Genomic DNA, 19,092 nt, shown 5'->3' with positions numbered 1-19,092 from the left:
AAATAATTATTGTCAATGTGCATGCACGGCGTTGCATACTTACATAGTCATTTATTTTTTAAAAATTTAATCAATTTTTTGTAATTAGTTTGATTTACATTAAAGGCAAAAACTTGTGTGAGACGGTCTCACATGAGACCCACTCTACATTAAAATATATGAGATATAAAAATTATAAATTGTTGAGGGTACTATGGTAGTTAGCGAACTCAGTCATACCATTATACCGATTGTCGTTTGAATATTAGGTAATGTTTGCAAATGCTTGTTTTCTTACTGTCGCCGACCGAAATTTGGAGAAAAATAGTAGACTTTGAGAGAAATTGGGACAAAAAAAAAAGGCCTGAATTTGAGGATAAGGAAATGTTATAAAAAGATAGGGTGTTGAATGGTAACTCTCCTCATCTCCTCCCCATCGACTAACATTCTTATTTTCTTTTCTCTTTCCATTTCAGTTTCTTTAAGCCGTTGAATTGCTGAAAATCGAAAGTAAATATATTTCAGGAAGCTCCCGACGAGGACTATATTTCCAATCCATTTTTGTTAAGAAATAATTGGACTATGTTGGTTCCTAATTCTCGACGGTAGCTTGTTCTAACTCCATTATACAAACACACAACACGTACTTCGGTGCACCAGTTCTTGAAAATCCACATGCCCACTTCTTAAACTCCTCAAACCCACGTCAATGCCACAAAACCACAAACCAACTTCTCCATTTTTTTTTATAGTTCATAGCATTTGTTTCTTTAACATCTTGAAATTATTTATCTCATTTTCAAAACAATTCTTATCATAGAAATGTGCATAATTGTGTATAAGAAACATGGATGAAGCCAGAAAACAGAAGTTCAGGAGCAAATTTTTTTTAAAAAAGTACAGAGATAAAATCAAATATTAGTGAGTAAAGTGAAAAAAAATATAATTATTTTTAGATCTTTAATTAATAAAATTAAAAAAATTTATGTGAAAGGGTCGAAGGGTCAACTCTGATAAATAGAGAATGAATAACCATATATTTATAGGTCACTATGCATGCACAAAGCTTGAATTAGGGTTCGAAATTCAAGAGGGACAAGCTAATACAATTTTATTTAAAGCGTGTCGTCGCAATTTGGTGAATCAGGGTTCGAAAGAGGAATTTACATTTGCTCCATTATCGTTTTTCACTTTTTCTAGGGTTACTTAAGCTGAAAGTTTTGGATAATTGAATCATCTGTCGAGACGTATAAAAAATTTTACGAGTGCATATCTTCAATTTATCGGGAAAATCGACTGCGGATTTGTTTCAATCAGGTCTGATTTTTCGAGTGGGGATTTTTCATCGAAGTAACAATCTTTGTTGTTTGATGATTTTACATGGTCAGGTTTTCGTGAAATATTGTTTTTTTCCCTTTAATAATGTCTTGTGCAAATGATATTGCAGGTTTGAATTTTATTTAAATCATTTTAGTTGGGTGATTAATAAGCTGCTCTATGCGCGGAATCTCTCTTTAATTTATGTGAATATATTTTACATTTTATTCTTTTTTTTTCTCAGTCCTGCAGAATTAGTGCGATAGAGAAGCTCCGTGAGGTTCTTTTGATCCTTGCTAATATTTCCGGTCGAGTTTCACTGTTTAAGTTCTCTGCTTTTTTGGGTTAAGCGTTGGATTTTAGATTCAAGATTTTTCTTGATCATCTTTGTTGTTATAGTTTTACGATAATACAATTTTTCTTGTATAAATTATGGATACATACAGGTAGATTATTGATTGGTGTGATAATATACACGTTTGATTTTGACGGAAACCATTTCTCTGGAATTAACTGTGAGACTTTGTTCAGAGCACTATGGGTGAGACTGGGAAACGATTTCGCCACCATCGTGATGACTTGGACAACAAGAACCAGAAGAGGAGGACTGATAAAGGACGGGACAGAGATGAAAATGGTAACGATGAACTAATAGTATACAGGATTCTGTGTCCTGATGGTGTGATTGGGAGTGTAATTGGGAAGAGTGGAAAAGTTATAAATTCTATCCGGCAAGAGTCGAGAGCCAAAGTCAAGGTGGTGGATCCATTTCCAGGCGCTAAAGATAGAGTTATTTTAACATATTGTTATGTTAGAGATAAACAAGATGTTGAGGTTGATGATGAATTCAACAATAATAAACCTCTTAGTCCTGCGCAAGATGCACTTCTTAAAGTGCACGCTGCAATTGCTAACGCTGTTGCCACAGTGGGGGAATCTGATGGAAAAAATAGGGACAGAAGTAAGGAGGGATGCCAGCTTCTTGTCCCTGCTAGCCAGTCTTCTAATATTATTGGCAAATCTGGTGCAACCATCAAGAAATTAAGAAACAAAACGAGGACTAACATTAAGGTCATTGCAAAGGATATCAGTGATCCGTCTCACTTTTGCGCCTTGGAGTTTGACAATTTTGTCCAGGTTAGTTTTATGTTGGCTTGATAAGCAATATATTCTAAATGTTATCAACCATCATGATTTTGACTCTACATGGATGTTATCTTGTAATTGCTTTTTTCTTTAAGATATTAAATGTTTGTGAATGATCTAGATATCTGGAGACTCAGAGGCTGTGAAGAAAGCACTTTTTGCCATTTCTGCAATTATGCACAAGTTTGCGCCCAAGGAAATCATTCCTCTCGACACTTCCATTCCTGAAGCTCCTCCAAGCATCATCATACCTGCAGATGTTCCCATATATCCTGCCACGGGACATTATCCAAATGTAGATTCAATTGCCCCTGCTAGATCCATCCCTTCCATTTTAGGGCATACAAACACACTAGATATTCCTGGTTATACAGATGCTGGAACGTCATGGCCTGTCTATTCATCTGCTATACCTGTGGTTTCTGGCTATGGAGGTTCTTCACAAGCTGAGGAGTTAATAGTAAAAGTGGTATGCCCAGGTAACGTGATTGGGCGTGTAATTGGAAAAGGAGGAAGTTCCATTCGAAATATAAGGCAGGATAGTGGTGCTCGTGTTGATGTGGAGGACCCCAAGCCCAAGCATAATGAGTGTATCATCGTTGTGACCTCCATGGAGGTATTCTATTATATATGTGTTTTTGGTCAGTATCAGGATTCACCTTTTTTGGGACTCGTTTTTTTGTTCATTTATCATATGTCGTACTCCGATAATACTGCAATTTTTAAGTTTTCGTATTTGCTAGCACTATGTTTGACCATCAATTTGCCATATCATACAATTTCTGTTGATGTTTCAGGCATGACACGGGCATTATTATTCTGAAACAATTATTATATAGACATGAGTTGAATGCTAGTTATGTCTTACTGCATCTCATTTTAACAAAAGATTCTCCTGCTGATGAGAACTTATTTTTTTCTCAAACTTTAAAATGACAATTTTAAATTTTTTAATGGTTTAAGCAGAAGATGTAGAACCGTTTTCTTTGTTCAAGATCGACTTATGTACTTGCGCCAGGAACCATCTTAACAGTTTCGTGTATCATTTTGTTGTGCCATTACTCGTTACTTAATTTAAATATCCTCCTATCAATCGATTTGTTTGTCTTACTGCATTTCTGACGCGTGGTACTTATTTTATAGGCATTGGATGACTTGAAATCCTCGGCAGTGGAAGCTGTGCTATTGTTGCAAGGAAAGATAAATGATGAAGATGATGAAACTGTAACTATGCGGCTTCTTGTTCATTCAAAAGTTATTGGCTGTATAATTGGGAAAAGTGGCTCTATCATCAATGAAATCCGAAAGAGAACTAAAGCAGATATTAGAATTTCCAAAGGCGAAAAGCCACAATGTGCTGATGATAATGATGAAATTGTTGAGGTCTGTATGACTTTATATGTTGATTATTTCAAAACATCTCGCATCCTTTTTTATTAATGTGGATTGAATGTTACAAGTGTAGATTTTTGGACAAGTTGGTAGCGTGAGAGATGCCCTTATTCAGATTGTTTTGAGGCTTCGAGACGATGTATTAAAGGACAGGGAAGGTGGCCAAAATTCTTTTGTTGGTGGCAAAGCATTATACTCTGGTGGTGCATCTCTACCGGTGCAATCTGAATTGCCCAGCGTGTCTTCTACTGCTTCATTTGGTTATGAGAAAAGGCCAGAAAGCAGGAGTGGACTGGGCTTGCTGTCCTCCAGTGCGTATGGATATAATCCTTTATCGGTATGCTTGTACTTAGCATATTTGAAAAATTATATTTTCATCTACGCGATTGCTTGTAAATGAGAATAAATAACTAAAAAGGGATAGTATTGTTCTCATCACTGCTTGTGCCATATTTTAGTTTATATTTTTCCACCAACATCAATATTTTCCTTTATGATTCCTTTGGGAAAAGTATATGTATATTAATTTGAATTCGATAGTTGGGATGAATGAGGAGAATTCTCTTTTCAAGGAGATGATTTATGATAAAATATTTGTGATACTTTTAATATATTTCTATTTGTGGTCTCGAATGTTGAATGCTATCTTTATGTAATTGTTTTGTTTTGTTTTCAATTTTTTACGTTTTAACTTGCTGGTCTTCACTGGAGAATTTGCATTTTCTTGGCTTCTAATCTTGTGTTCTCTTTTCATAAAGATGGGAGATAGCGGCCATGGACAGTTTTCGTCACTCTCATCATCACTATATTCTAGGTTTATATCTTGTTCATAATAAATTTATGACTTGTTACTTAGAGCCTAAAGTCCTCAGAGTAAATCTTCGTTTGCAATATTTGATCAGGTTCCCTCCGCCATCTACTCTGGATATGGTTATCCCTGCACATGCGATTGGTAAAGTCATTGGAAAAGGTGGCACGAATATCGAGAATATCCGGCAGGTGCGTTATTCTTCATTGACCGTAGAAAGAAGTGAAGTTGTAAACTATTATTGGGTTTGAGAATAGAAAGGAAAATGAAGGAGGTTTTTCCTGCGTCAAACCTAATCCGAGAAACTAATCTTCTGTTTCCTTTTCACCTTACCTTCCGTTTCTCTAGTTTTATTCCAGTAATTTCGGGCCTTCACCATGCACACATTTTGATTAGGCTAGCATTTAGTCATTAATACCAAAGGGACATGTCAGTTTTTAGGCTAACAGCTTGGTCAACTTGGCAATCAGAAATTATCGTCCTGAGATCTGGGGTGCTTTTTATGATTAGTTTGGGTGCTTGTGAGTTGCTGTATCATTGGTCATTATCTGAATTTAATGGTTTTTGGTAATACCTGTTATCTTAGATTGTTCCCGTTATTGTATACGACAATTTTTTTTGGGGAGGGATATAGATAAGCAATTAACTAGCTTGGAGCATATCCTTTTACATGTTAATTGTCTATTAGTCCACATGCGTGCTTGGCTTGGCGAGGACCGTGGGCATGGGGTAGGAAATGATGATGTCGCATAATTCACATATAATGCTTCATGTGGCTATCATATTTCTTTTTCAACTTATATTTCGATATGCATCATTCTCTTCCAGATATCTGGAGCTACTATAGAGATTTCTGATCCAAAATCTTCCAATGGTGATCGTGTGGCTTTAATATCGGGGAACACTGAGCAGAAACGAGCTGCTGAAAACTTGATTCAGGCATTTATATTGGCCACTTGACTTATGAGGAGTCTTCTTCCCCAATGTCTCTTCTCTCTAGTTCCTCTAGGTTTTCAGCAGCGAGATTACCACAACTCTCAAGTTTCTGGTGAACTTCAGTCTCTTCTGTAGGAAATCTCAGGAATCTAGAGGTTAAATCTGAGTGTTCTGTTTTCTGGTGGTACAAGCTGCGTGCAGCATGTAAAATCTATTCATCTGCAGCAGCTTCATAAGTTAGGAGAAAACTTTCTTCCCTTAAGTAGTATTTTTCAGATTTTGTTGACTGCAAATCTTGTTTCCAGCATTGCTTTCCTCATGATCTGATGTTAAGTAGATTTCTGAAATCTTATACGCATCCTTGAAATTTCCGTTCCTTCTGCCGCTGTTCTTTCGTATTGGTGCGCATGTGACTCTAGATCTCTACTTCATGTTCCTGTTCCTGGGGTTTCATGGATGGTATGCTGTATGCTGGTGCTCTGGGCAGTATTTTCTTCCGGTTTACAAAAACTTGATGCGTGTCTAGTACAATCTGAGGCATACTGCGATTTTTCCAAATACCAATCTGGTCAAGTGCTTGCGCAGAGTTTCTTATTGAGATTTACTAATTATTCTGACTTGGTTTCTTTATTTTATCATTCCATACCCTTCATGGTAACCTTTCTGCCAAAGCCTTTTAAATCTGTTTATACTGTATTCTGCATTCTAGTTATTCAACAGCGTGAACTGTTGGTCGTTCTCAAATTGATTTCCCATACTCGTTATTTGTTTTCAAATAGTGGTACTTAAAGACGACCCTTAGGTATGAGGATAAAAATTTTTAGTGTTCATAGCCACCTCTATTTTCTGATGCCCAACATGTGATATTCACACTTAATTTATTTTGCTTTGAAAATTAAAATGTTTGCTGGTGTCAGTTCATTCACTCTTTAATTGGATTGGATAGTATCGTGGTACGGAGGGTACTACCTTTTTCCAAATGGATCAACCTCAATAATTTTGATCAGATATTGTAAATGATCTTTTCCTAGAGTGACATTTGATTGCGTTGCCATTTTGCCACCCAAGAATTGTATTGTGGTATTCTTCCATCAATTTGTGCATGGTCCATCACCTCTAAGTATATGAAATCGATCCGGCTCTAACTTGAAGGAAAGAGAAAATCCCTTCTGAAGTAGTTTTACTATATAATGATAACATTTTTCCTTATCAACCATCGAAAGATGTGATGAATGATAATATCTTTTGGTGTTTTTGGTCTTGACAATATCTCCCGTCATCATCTCTGTTTATCACGGATTTCAAATACATTTTATGCGTTTCAAGGTCAATTCTCCAATTTCTGTGCGTTGTGTGGAAATGTTATGCTTAGCCCGCGCACTTCTTTTTCATGTGCAGTGATCAACTGATTGCTCTGCTCCGGATAGCTGTCCTGTCCTATTGTTTCTGTATCAAGATAAATCTTGTACTTTTGGACCTTTCTACCTTCTATATTGTTTTCTGTACTCTAGTCATGTGGTTGGCAGCCGTCCAGTTATCTTCTGTTATGATTTCCTTTTTCGACATTCCTCATCTCCTTTCTCCTTTTCATTATTGATTTATTTATATATCTATGAATTTTTTTGGTGGGGTGAGTTTGTGGGATGGGTTTATGGTTTCAGTGAACACACTAATCACCTTTTCTCCCCTTTAGCATGGATCCAATCATTAGTTATATTTTCTTTAAGATTTGAGATACCGATTCTTCCTTCTCTGTCTCATTATCTGTTGATGACAATGGTTAGAGTAATACCAGTTTTTTCAGCNAAAAAAAAAAAAAAAAAAAAAAAAAAAAAACCAACAACAAAAAAAAACAATACGCACACAGTAAAGTTAAGTCAGCCAGTCTTTTTCTACCTGCATTCTTTTACATGCACTCAAAATATGAGAAACTAATTGTTTCTCCCGCTAAATGAATTAGCTGGCCATTTTCTTCATATGTTTCCTTAACTCGAGCCTGTTGATTTTCGTCCTTGAGTTGAACGTACGTTAGTGTTAAGTGGCTGGTGTAGTTAATAGGGAAAACTTCGCTATCTTTATTCCATTCCAGCTCTCGTATCTATATCCTCTAGAGGTGCGGTAGACGGTGATCCTTTATCGGGGTGGTAGTTGTAGTTTCTTCAGTCACCAATAGCTCCTTCAATGGATGCTTAGGATTCTTCTGAGTTGTGTGGGTGTGAGTTTTTATTCTCTTATGGAAGGCAACTTTATATATTCGGCTCTATGTTTTAACTTTCTTTATTGATTTCATTATCCCAAATTTATTGTATGATAATTATTGTTTTTGAATGAGAGATTGTAGCTTTATTTACACTTATGTATCATTATTCATTTTTGCTTCGAAGTGTCGCATGATAATGTTGTAACCTTTTATTTAGGCAAGGGTTTAATGAGTATTTGGGTAAATTACTTTTTTAAGCCTATCTGATTTTCTCTTTGCCATTTTTTTTCCAGTTATGGTACGTTATCTTCGTTTTTTTGTTGTTGGCAATTTTAGTTTTTTTTTCCAACGTGACGTTGAAGTGATACAAATGCATTGCTTACTTAACGTTGACTTATATGATGTCACATCAATAATCTCATGAAAAATTACTAAAATTGCAAATAATTTGAAAACTGGTAGACTAAAACTAAAATTTCAAAACATATATGACAAAAATCACAAAATCAAAATTACATGATAAAAAATATAAATTTTCCTAAATATTTGTATTTGTGTTTACTTATATTCCAAATTTTTCGGCCATAAGGATGTGAGATTAAAAAAACCCGAAAAAATCAATAAATTAAATTTAGAGGGTTGTTATGTAACTTTGATGAGGTTGGGCTTATTAGTAATCTTCTACGTCTCTCATATTCTTTTCATTTTATCCAACTTCTCACTATTTTATTTCAAATCTCACATTATATATTTTTTTCTCTTTTATATTTTTTAAAATATATTTTTTTATTCCAATTTTTCTCCAACTTGTCCCAAAAAAGTAAAAATGTAATAATAATAATAATAATTTTGTTTTAACTTTTATGTTGTGGTTGGTTGACCTGATATGATTAATAATTCGATCCAATCAAATGTTTGATTATAATTTTGCATGCTGATTTATTTATATCATTTAATTATTGAAAATAACATATTTGTACTTTTTTTAATCTTATTTCAAATTTAATTAATCAAACTAAATATATTATATTTATTCGATAATATTTCATCTTACTTAAATATTTTAATAAATATAATATAATATTGTTTATCTATATAATCTAATGTACCATATTATCCCAAATGTAATCAATCACATTAATCATATCATATTTATTCAATAAAGCTCATATGTTAATAAAATATTTTAATAAATATAATATAATATTGTTTATCTATATAATCTAATGTACCATATTATCCCAAATATAATCAATCACATTAATCATATCATATTTATTCAATAAAGTTCATATATCACTAAAATATTTTAATATATAATATATTTATCTATACAATCTTATCCACCCAACTAAACGACTCTTATATTACATAATATATAATGTAATAAAATCCAATGATTCAAATATACATATATAATAGAAAGTGGGAGCCTGTTAAATTGTATGCTATCCGCATTTAACATGCCAGCCTTGTACTATGTTTGGAATAATTAAAAATAGGATTTGGATTTGGATTTGGATTTGGATTTGGATTTGGAATAAATGGATTTGGATTTTAAAAGGATTTGAAATAATATTTTAAACAATTTGATTTATTTATTATTTTTAAATCTTTTTTTATTAATGATATTTAATACTCATTTATTATTTATATATGATATACAACAAAAATGATTTATAAATATAAAAAATAATTTTTTTAATAAATAAATTTTTTAATAATGAAAAAGTTCATCAAAAGAAAATTGATATAAATTAGATTTTAGTACTAAAAAATAATAATATCCTAAGAAAAAAGATTACATAATTTTTAAAATATATAAATATTTTAAAATGATTTCAAAATAATTTTTTCAATTTTACTATAGATAAAATTATATATGAATTAAATTTATTGTTTTTTAGAAAATAATATTTTAATTATTTTTGGGAAAAAAATTATTTTGTATATATAATTTTGATAACATTTTATTTAAATATATTAAATACCATCAAGTCCTATCTTAAAATTTTATTATGCTAATAACTCAAAAAATGATTTCTGAAATCCCACCAAATTACGTGAAATACATGTAACCTGTTTCCCAAATATACTTTCGTAATGATTTTCTCAAGCCACCGTATGACGTGCATCGCCTGAATTTATTGTTGCGAGCTCTGATTCACCAACGTGATTTGCCACAGGGGAAAACCCAGATTTTGCCAGTGAAATTTGGGTGTTTAATCGTGCCTTCTCATTAATCGGGTAAAATATAAGGCAGAAGTTTCTTGATTAAGGATTGTACTCTTGGTGGATTCTTAGATGGCGTTTAGGAAAACTTTGCGTTCTTTATCGGCCGGAGTTCAGGGGGCTAGACATGTTAGGAGCTTTAGCGCACTCCCGGAAGGCAGCGGCGCTTCTGCACAATCCTCTCAGCATCTCATCGACTTGGAATGCCAGTACAGTGCCCACAAGTAAATTCAACACTTAAACCTCGAACGTTCCTACCTCTGTGTTTTCTTGTGTCTCTCGGTTGTCTTTCGGTTACTTTTTGCATCGTTTTTTGTTTTGTCCTTCTGGGTTTTGTTGGTTTTCCGCGTGGGTTGTGTGGTTGATATATTATAATTTACTCGATGGGATGGAGAAAGCTTTTGATGCCCGAACGTAAAATATACGAAGTGAACCTTTTGTTCGTTGGATCAATGGCACGCTAGAGAGATTCGGGTTTAGCTTCGGTTACCTGCTGATGCTTCTCAAAGCGGCTTCTTTTTCTGGAACTTTGGGCTTATTCTTGGTTTATTATGTCTATATCCCAGGAGAGTGGATAGGTTTTCACGAGCAAATAGTTGTTACAAATGACTTACGTTATTTGTCCAAGTCTTTGGCGTATCAAGATAATTTCTTTGCTTAAATTAAATTATGTGTGCGTCTCTTCAATTAATGTGTGCTGGAAGGTTCTAAGTAAGGCTGCCTTCTATTGCAACATTCATTGTGGTTTGTGTTGCTGTGAGTGCTTTCTCTTGGTTGATTTCCAAACACAGGATGTTTGTCTGAATTATTTATTTGTCCTAGTTAAAAATATGTCGAAACTGAAATTTTAATTGAATTAGAAATTTAGACGATGCCAATGATGGCTCCTCCATCGTAATCGAAAATATGACATTTGCGCCCGACGGGGAAGGTTTTATGCTTGCTTGATGAGATTATCACATTCTGGTTATCAGAAAAAAGAAGTTTGTTAACTTTTCGCGTTTGTTGCAGTTATCATCCTATTCCCATTGTCTTTTCGCAAGCCAGAGGATCATATGTTTGGGATCCTGAAGGCAAGAAATATGTTGACTTCCTCTCGGCTTATTCTGCTGTTAATCAGGTATGATACAGGAAAATATTAGGCGTCTGTTTCTTAGTTGTAATTAACATCTCGAGTTTATCTTTTAGTAATGAAACAGAATGTTAGTAATTATTTCCTTGTTATTGAAGCACAGACCAAGATAACCTCATCTTCTATGATTATTTTTTCTCTAATTCTTTTGTTTATAGCTGAAATGCGGTTTTATAATTCCCACAACCTCATTTTGCTGACAGAATTCACCTTTTGGCCTATAGAGTTCCACCATGAGGCAGAAAAGGGCTTTACTGGTTTAGTTGTTTATTCTGCCATTGATTTTTATATGGGCCTTTAAAGTACATGACTTGAAGGTAAATTTATTAACTGAAGACTTTTGCTGCAGGGTCATTGCCACCCCAAGATTTTGAAAACATTGGTAGAACAGGCTGAAAGGCTTACGCTCAGTTCAAGAGCCTTTTATAATGACCAATTTCCGGTATTTGCCGAACGTCTCACCAGCATGTTTGGATATGATATGGTGCTGCCGATGAACACAGGTGCTGAAGGTGTCGAAACAGCGTTGAAGTTGGCCAGGAAATGGGGTTATCTCAAGAAAAAAATTCCAAGAGAGGAGGTAAGGAACTTTTGATGTTTGTGAGTTTGATGGTTGTATTTGGACAGGACACATGATTTCTAGGGTTGATTAAATAACACGAGATTTTCTTCTATGTACTGATCTACTATTCAGTTCTAGTTCCTAGAAAATAGTATTTTATTTTTATCCTTTCGTCATGGTAGGCCATCATTGTTTCATGCTGTGGCTGCTTTCATGGGCGCACATTAGCTGTTATTTCCATGAGCTGTGATAACGAGGCAACTCGTGGGTTTTGGCCCCTGTTGCCAGGCCATGCCAAAGTTGATTTTGGGGATGCAGTTGCACTTGAGAATATATTTAAAGGTACTTTTTAACATGTGCAATTATCTCAGACAAAAGACTCAAATGTCAGAAGCTATTGCTCTGTAGAGATATTCATTTGCATTTGTTCTATCCACTAGGACCGCTAGAGTTTCAAATTTTTATTTGTAAGCTATGTGAACATATGTTTCTTATGTTTTTCAGAGAAAGGAGATCGCATAGCAGGTTTTCTCTTTGAACCTATCCAAGGGGAGGCAGGGGTACGTAACTCCCAGAATTGACTGATTGCTCTGGATGGATAAATATATGAGAGTATAAGCTATATAGTTTTCGTAGTATAGTTTGTGACAAAGTGATTCTTAATGAATAATGAAGGCTAACGATGTTCATGCTCCTCTATTGCATAAATACCATATGACATGTATAATCATTATAAGAATGAGAGACACAAAACCTACTTTTCAAAATCCTGCTAGCGGATGTTCACAAAAAACGTAAGAGGTGTGGTTGGGAGATCCATGTGAAATGGTTGTATATGGTTTTCTTTTTCTTTTTAAAATCTATTTTCATTTAATTGATTGAAAGGTTTTGATGAGATTCTTCTTTTTTTCTAGGTTATAATTCCTCCTGATGGTTACCTACAAGCAGTTAGAGATCTTTGCTCAAAATATAATGTTCTGATGATTGCTGATGAAATACAAAGTGGTTTAGCACGTACCGGGAGAACGCTTGGATGTGATTGGGAGAATGTCCATCCGGATGTTGTTGTAAGGACTTTAATTTCATTCTTAGATTATGTACACTAACACAAAAAGTTATTTTCCGAGCTATATACAATATTTGGCCCAATTGGTGTAACCCTATAATAAGATAACCCTCACGTCTAATTAGTTCCATTACACATAAGTTCCTAGCTTAATTTAACACCGTTAATTGATAGCACAACTTCTCGCCAGAAGCATTATTTGTGGACTTTCTTTAGAATCAGGGATATTGAGCATCATGTTTGCATATCAGGCTCGTTTGAGTTTTTGATAAATGATTTTAGAAAATCAAGTACTTTGAATATTTTTCTTTTGATTGGAAAAGTTTGGTTTCAAGTAAAAATGCTTTACGGATAAATTTTTTTAGTTCTGAATAGGTACACTTTTTAGTTATGGTGGTCATCTGTATCCCTGTCAGGGTTTATATTTTTGTTGTCAGCAAAGTTTAATTATTCACATGCAGAATACCAGGCAGCATTGCATTCTCATTAATTTAATTACACGATTCACTTCCATGCTTCAAAATGACACCTTTGATTGTTGTTTTGTTAAGATACTAGGAAAAGCATTGGGCGGTGGAATGTTTCCTGTGAGTGTAGTTCTTGCAGACAAAGATGTTATGCTCTGCATTCAGCCTGGAGAGCATGGAAGGTTTGTAACTTTCGTACATAAATCGACCCCATTTTATTTGATTATCATGTTTCTTCTAAATGACAGAGACTACCAACATTCTGATCTTTATATACTAATTATGCATATTGAAAATCTAAACTGGTAACTTGATGTTTGGGTAATGTGCAGCACCTTTGGAGGGAATCCATTGGCTAGTGCAGTTGCAATTGCATCTTTGGATGTGATAGAAGACGAGAAACTTGCTGAAAGGTATCAAATTTTTGCCTCTGTCTTTGAATTGATTTTGCGTAGAGCTATGGTATGCTGAAGAAAACAATGATATTATCATTTTTTTTAATATTTTCTGGGTCTTGCATATGTTACACGGCTTTTGCATTGGATAGGGACTTTGCCACTTAGGTGGAACCGTGGAATACATATTATCTATTTTTTTATACTCTAATGTTATTCACACATGGTCCCTGAAGCATTCGAATGTTTTAATTTCTATTTCTTGATAGATCCGACCAACTGGGAAAGGAGCTTAGGGAACAACTTGTGAAGGTTCAACAGCAATTTCCTGATCTTATAAAAGAAGTACGAGGAAAAGGTTTGTTCAATGCCGTGGAGCTTAACAACAAAGCCATGTACCCATTAACTGCGTATGACATATGTCTTAAGCTCAAAGAGAGAGGAATTCTGGCAAAACCCACCCATGATTCTATTATACGATTGACACCACCTCTGACCATAAGGTATGGAACTGTTTCTCCACACAATGTGCATGATAATAGATTACCATAGGTCTTTATTATCGAGTATTTAACTTTTTCTTTTGTCAGTTTTCATACCGGTTTGGTAGAACGCTTAGGTGCATAATGTAGCCTTATCATCTTGTCCATCGTGGTTTCTAAATGTCCTGTATCCATTTTCAATGCGTTACTGCTGATAAATTACACGAGAACAACTGCACTTAGACGTGGCATGAGGGTCAATTGTACATGTTCGAGTTATCTTAGATGCTCATGATGTCGAGTATCCTAGTTTACTTTCGTGTATTGATCTTGAGCTTCAAGTGGAGCAATAAAACCTAAAATCTCACATTTACCGGTAACCATCCCTGCGTTTTCTTGATGCAGCCGGGATGAGCTCCGAGAAGGTTCCAACGCACTGCGAAATGTTTTGGAACTTGATCTGCTGAAGATGCAGAAAGAGAAGCCAGCTGACAAAACTATCTCCCATTCAGCTTCCAGTGTCTGTGACCGATGCGGGCGTAACTTGTACGGTTCCTCGTGATCGTAATAGTCATGGATTTCAATTTACACACTCAGACTTTTTTTTAAATTTACATTCTGTTAGTTACACCATACCATCTAAAACAGGCCAACACCAACCATGTTTCATCTCTAAAACTTTTTGAGTCAATGTCATTTAAGAGTTTGAATTTGTCTGCTTTGATAGTTGGTGTGGCTATAAAATTCGAAGTATGGGAAATCATAACGTGTGATAAATAATATAATATATAAGCATAATGCTCGCAAGATATTTAAATTTGATGTAAGGTGAAGACTTGTCCACGCCTCTTGGGAGACAGTGGAGGCACAATAATGTCCGAGAATTTTGGTAGCTATGAAACTTTATGCAGTTTTAAACAAATGATGGGATCTCTTCCCTTTTGTGAATCTTGATTGCTTTGTCTGAGAGACAACTGGGACCTGGTTTTTAGAGCCTTAGATGGATTTCATCATTATATTTTCTGTCATTAAAAAATTAATCTAACCGCAGTTAATTGGTTTGTGAATATGCGAAATATATATATATATATAGGTGATAAAGACATACACCATGTCTGTTAAAAGTAAAATTTTTGTTTTTAGAAAATCAACTTTTGAAATTTATACAAAGATTTTTAAATAGATTCGTTTTTTTCCCATTTCTTTATAGTCAGTTTTCAATATTTTTTTATTAATATTTACATGTAAGTTCATATGAAATAAGAGAGATATACATGTAAATTAAGTTTCATGACATATAGACGCATTAAATCATAATTATACATGGCTCAACTTTAATAAATTAATAATAATATGTGTGTGTGTATATATATATGTATATATTCATAGGTGGTGTCATGTCTCTGTCGTCTTTACTCAATTGAAAATGGTTGCCTTTACCTATTCAAGATTTATATTAAGAATTGCAAATATAAATCATGAATAGGTAATGATTATGANTATACACACACTAACACAAGTTGATTGAGATGTGGGGTTGGAAATGGACTCGTTGTCTCCTTTTTTATTAGTATTTGAAGAAGTTAATTCTATGTGGGGATAGATTCATCGTCTTTATGTAATTGTTTCTGAATTATATTAATTTAGCCCTTTTTCATGGACCAACCTATAGAATTTCTTGAGGTGGACATTTTTTTTTTTACTATTTCTTTAAATTATTTTGGGGTTGGAAAAATCGATCGAATCAAATGACTTCATAATATATTTCAAATTTGTCCATAGTTATTAATAATAAATTTTCACGTCATAAAAAAAGCTCAAGTTGAAATGAATCAACGTATAAATTCATTCAAATTAACCTCATCTAAACAAGTTAGATGATTTAATAAAAAAAAATTCATAATCTCATATTGGTCAATTCAAATGCATTCGAAGATTATTATTTTTTATTGTGAATATCGATAAAATTGACCCGTGATAAAAGATTCATAAAACCGTTTCACAAAAGACATACTCTAATCAAATTGGATTTTATCACGTGAGATCACAATGGTTTGAGTGCTAGTAAATTACTAGGTTAATAGTGAGTATGGAAATAAGTGCGTATGATTGAATGATTTAACTTCGACCAAACCTAAACATTAAAAAAAAAAAAAAAAAATCGTACAGATTGAGAAGGTTAAAACGCTGTCGTTTCTTCCTCTGGCTGTCATCTATTCGCGTTTCCTTCTCCAGTCTCCACCACCATCAATTTTCCTCCATTATCGTCCTCTCTCCAAAGTTCGATCCCGCAATCACTCTTGCCACTATTAAACCTCTGACTGAAGGCCTAACAAGAAATTAACGCATTTATTCAATGGTTTTTCTTTCTGATCCGTAGTTTCTTGACCCTTTCTTCGACATATTCGTTACCCCATCGTTTTCTTACGCGTATGAATTCCGTTGTTTAACAGTTGACACTGCGCGTGTGTTTGAATTTTTTGTTTTTTTTCCTGGTTTGTGGAAAATGGGGTCGATTCGGCTAGATCTGGTCGGCAAGATTCATCCAGAGCCGATCGATCAATTTGACCGGCTTCCGGACTCTATCCTTCTCTTTATCTTCAACAAAATCGGGGATGTCAAAGCCTTGGGCAGATGCTGTACTGTTTCGAAGCGATTTCATTCTCTCGTTCCTCAAGTGGACAGCATAATCGTCCGCGTAGATTGCGTCATCTCAGACGATGATCCCTCCGCCTCCATCACCTCCGTGGACAAGTCCCGCCACCCAGTTTCCTCCTTTTTCCGCCTATTCTTGGGAATCTTCAAGCCGTTGCAATCGCTCACTCAGCTCATGACTCCTTCCAGCCGTCGCCTTCCTTCGATTTTCCAAGATTTTGATTGCGACAATGAGCGGAACAGCGTCACCCACCATTCACCTACTCAAGTCTTGAAGAATTTCAATGAGATCAAGATCCTCAGGATTGAACTTCCTAGTGGGGAGTTGGGGATTGATGAGGGTGTTTTGCTCAAGTGGAAAGCTAATTTTGGGTCTACCCTCGATAATTGTGTTATTCTTGGAGCTTCGAGCGTCATGACTAATCCAAATAGAGTCGGTGATTGTACGGCCTCTTGTGATGTCAGTAATTCTAACCGTGGCCATGGAGTGGAGAATGATAATGGGAGCATACCGGACTCTTTTTACACGAACGGGGGATTGAAATTACGCGTTGTGTGGACTATTAGCTCACTGATTGCTGCCTCAGCTAGGCATTACCTACTTCAGCCGATAATAGCAGAACATAAGACGCTAGAATGCTTGAGTTTGATGGACTCAGATGGGCAGGGGGTGTTGTCAATGAATAAAGATCAGTTGGAGGAGCTACGGGTGAAGCCTTTGTCCGCATCCTCGGCGTCAAAGAGGACTCTTGTTCCAGCTCTGGATATGCGTTTGTGGTACTCTCCACATTTGGAGTTGCCCAATGGGATGGTTCTAAAAGGAGCGACCTTGGTTGCTATTAAGCCTATTGAGCAGTCGAAGAAAGAAGCGGTGGGTTTGGATGTGAATTGGGTCGCTTCGGCGTTTGAGGAGCCGTTTGGAACTGCTGCTAAAATGTTGGTGAAGAGGAGGACTTATTGTCTAGAAATGAACTCATTCTGAGTTGGTATTGGGTAAAAATTCGGCTACTGGATTTTGAGGTAATTTTTATTTTTGCTCTAGATCATTGCGTTAGCTTGTTTGTAAGTATTGTTCTTGTTTACAGTAAATACTAGTAACACCACGATTCGTTGAAATTATTTGGTTTGAATAGTTATTGTTTGCTTTGTTAATAATTCAAATAGACAAAATTTTGGATAGGTGTAGAATAAAAAATTAGAATGTTTTAACTAATTTGGAAAATAACATTTAAAAAAAAATCAAATTTAAGCTGCGAAACCTGCACCGGGAAATGGGGAATACATTTTACTTCCATGTCACCTCTCTTTTCTGATTACCTTTTTGTTATACAATTTGGTAATTTGAAATGAAGCCCCTATCGGCTTGCGCCTTGCGGGGCCAGATTCAGCGGTGTGGTGATTTGTCCTCAACTGAAAACTCGTGTAAACATTAAACTCCACCATCCCTCTACCTGTTCGGATTTGGGATAGCCTTTTCGAGTTGTGTTTGTCCTGAAACTCTTGTTCCTCACAAGTGATGGTCATTATGTTGTCTGACCTTTTCTTTTGTGATTACCTCTTGGTTCTCTGTTGTGGATTATTCTTTCCTTGATAACGTGCTCTGAAGCCATAATATTTCTATTAGAAGGGATGGATTTGATCTATTTTGTGTGCCTATTGATGCTGAGTGATGCACCTATCTGCTCCTGTATAGTTGGTATGTCTATTGAGATTACGTTGTAGCAGTAAATTTATTTGTTTCTACAATGGGTTTTCTAGGGATGGTGCGGTTTTTGTCTCCGAAGGATTGACAAGCCGCAGAAGCAGAAGTCTCGGTTTTGTTTCGAGCAAACCTTATTACTGGTTGCAGGATGATAGTATCCATTGTCAGCGGTTGGTTAATTATGACTCTGTAAACTGCCCACCTTCTACTGTCAAACAACGGATGATATGCAGGGTCTTTGATCTTGAACTCAAGCACTTGGTTTTAAGAGTGGAGACATATTGTTATTGGATATGATGTGAGAGTTACACTCGGAATATTCCAGACTTATTAGTTATCTATATGTGAATATTATGATTATGAAGATTATATGCTTTATATGATGTTTCAGAGATAATTGTATTCTGACTTCCGGCTGCGTAATCATGTAAACTGATTTACTGCCACAATAAGAATGTAAAATGTCTGAATAGAGGAATTTGCACCTTCGCCTATTATTATTTGGAGTAGAATTCGTATGTTTCATGTTGTAGTTAAATAATGAAATACATGTCTATAAACTTGAATGTAGTTTTATTCGACTAGTAGATATGATCTATCCATCAAAGTAACATCGATATA

At 35.0% G+C, this 19,092-nt stretch overlaps 3 protein-coding genes across 7 annotated transcripts; all 3 read left to right on the top strand.

Annotated features, from left to right (window-relative positions):
• Positions 1–1,043: 1,043 nt before the first annotated feature.
• Positions 1,044–7,928, top strand: LOC140964018 (KH domain-containing protein At4g18375-like). Of its 3 annotated transcripts, none has more exons than XM_073423502.1 (8): positions 1,044–1,296; positions 1,828–2,433; positions 2,564–3,058; positions 3,586–3,825; positions 3,908–4,171; positions 4,593–4,648; positions 4,737–4,833; positions 5,471–7,928. In XM_073423502.1, exons 2-8 carry the CDS (start codon positions 1,834–1,836, stop codon positions 5,600–5,602), a joined length of 1,884 nt encoding a protein of 627 aa, XP_073279603.1. In that variant the 5' UTR covers positions 1,044–1,296; positions 1,828–1,833; the 3' UTR covers positions 5,603–7,928. The 3 variants fall into 3 exon arrangements, with proteins under 3 accessions (XP_073279603.1, XP_073279604.1, XP_073279605.1); XM_073423503.1 differs by having other exon boundaries at positions 1,053–1,296; positions 1,743–2,433; XM_073423504.1 differs by lacking the exon at positions 1,044–1,296 and adding an exon at positions 1,587–1,604 and having other exon boundaries at positions 1,817–2,433.
• A 1,930-nt stretch (positions 7,929–9,858) lies between these two features.
• On the top strand, positions 9,859–14,725 carry LOC140964991 (ornithine aminotransferase, mitochondrial). 3 transcript variants are annotated; one of them, XM_073425013.1, is made up of 11 exons: positions 9,874–9,996; positions 10,083–10,234; positions 11,022–11,130; positions 11,492–11,722; positions 11,887–12,046; positions 12,209–12,264; positions 12,619–12,771; positions 13,322–13,419; positions 13,570–13,650; positions 13,902–14,135; positions 14,520–14,725. In XM_073425013.1, the coding sequence occupies exons 2-11, from the start codon at positions 10,083–10,085 to the stop codon at positions 14,674–14,676; spliced, it is 1,431 nt and encodes a 476-aa protein (XP_073281114.1). In that variant the 5' UTR covers positions 9,874–9,996; the 3' UTR covers positions 14,677–14,725. The 3 variants fall into 3 exon arrangements, with proteins under 3 accessions (XP_073281113.1, XP_073281114.1, XP_073281115.1); XM_073425012.1 differs by having other exon boundaries at positions 9,859–10,234; XM_073425014.1 differs by lacking the exons at positions 9,874–9,996; positions 10,083–10,234 and adding an exon at positions 11,346–11,399.
• A 1,555-nt stretch (positions 14,726–16,280) lies between these two features.
• LOC140964460 (F-box protein At4g18380-like) lies at positions 16,281–18,968 on the top strand. Its single transcript, XM_073424274.1, has 2 exons — positions 16,281–17,789; positions 18,528–18,968. Exon 1 carries the CDS (start codon positions 16,621–16,623, stop codon positions 17,749–17,751), a length of 1,131 nt encoding a protein of 376 aa, XP_073280375.1. The 5' UTR covers positions 16,281–16,620; the 3' UTR covers positions 17,752–17,789; positions 18,528–18,968.
• Positions 18,969–19,092: the final 124 nt, after the last annotated feature.

The sequence above is a fragment of the Primulina huaijiensis genome, chromosome 18, assembly GCF_012295235.1.
Source record: "Primulina huaijiensis isolate GDHJ02 chromosome 18, ASM1229523v2, whole genome shotgun sequence".
Taxonomy (NCBI): Eukaryota; Viridiplantae; Streptophyta; class Magnoliopsida; order Lamiales; family Gesneriaceae; genus Primulina; species Primulina huaijiensis.
This window is presented reverse-complemented; position numbering and strand designations above follow the sequence as displayed.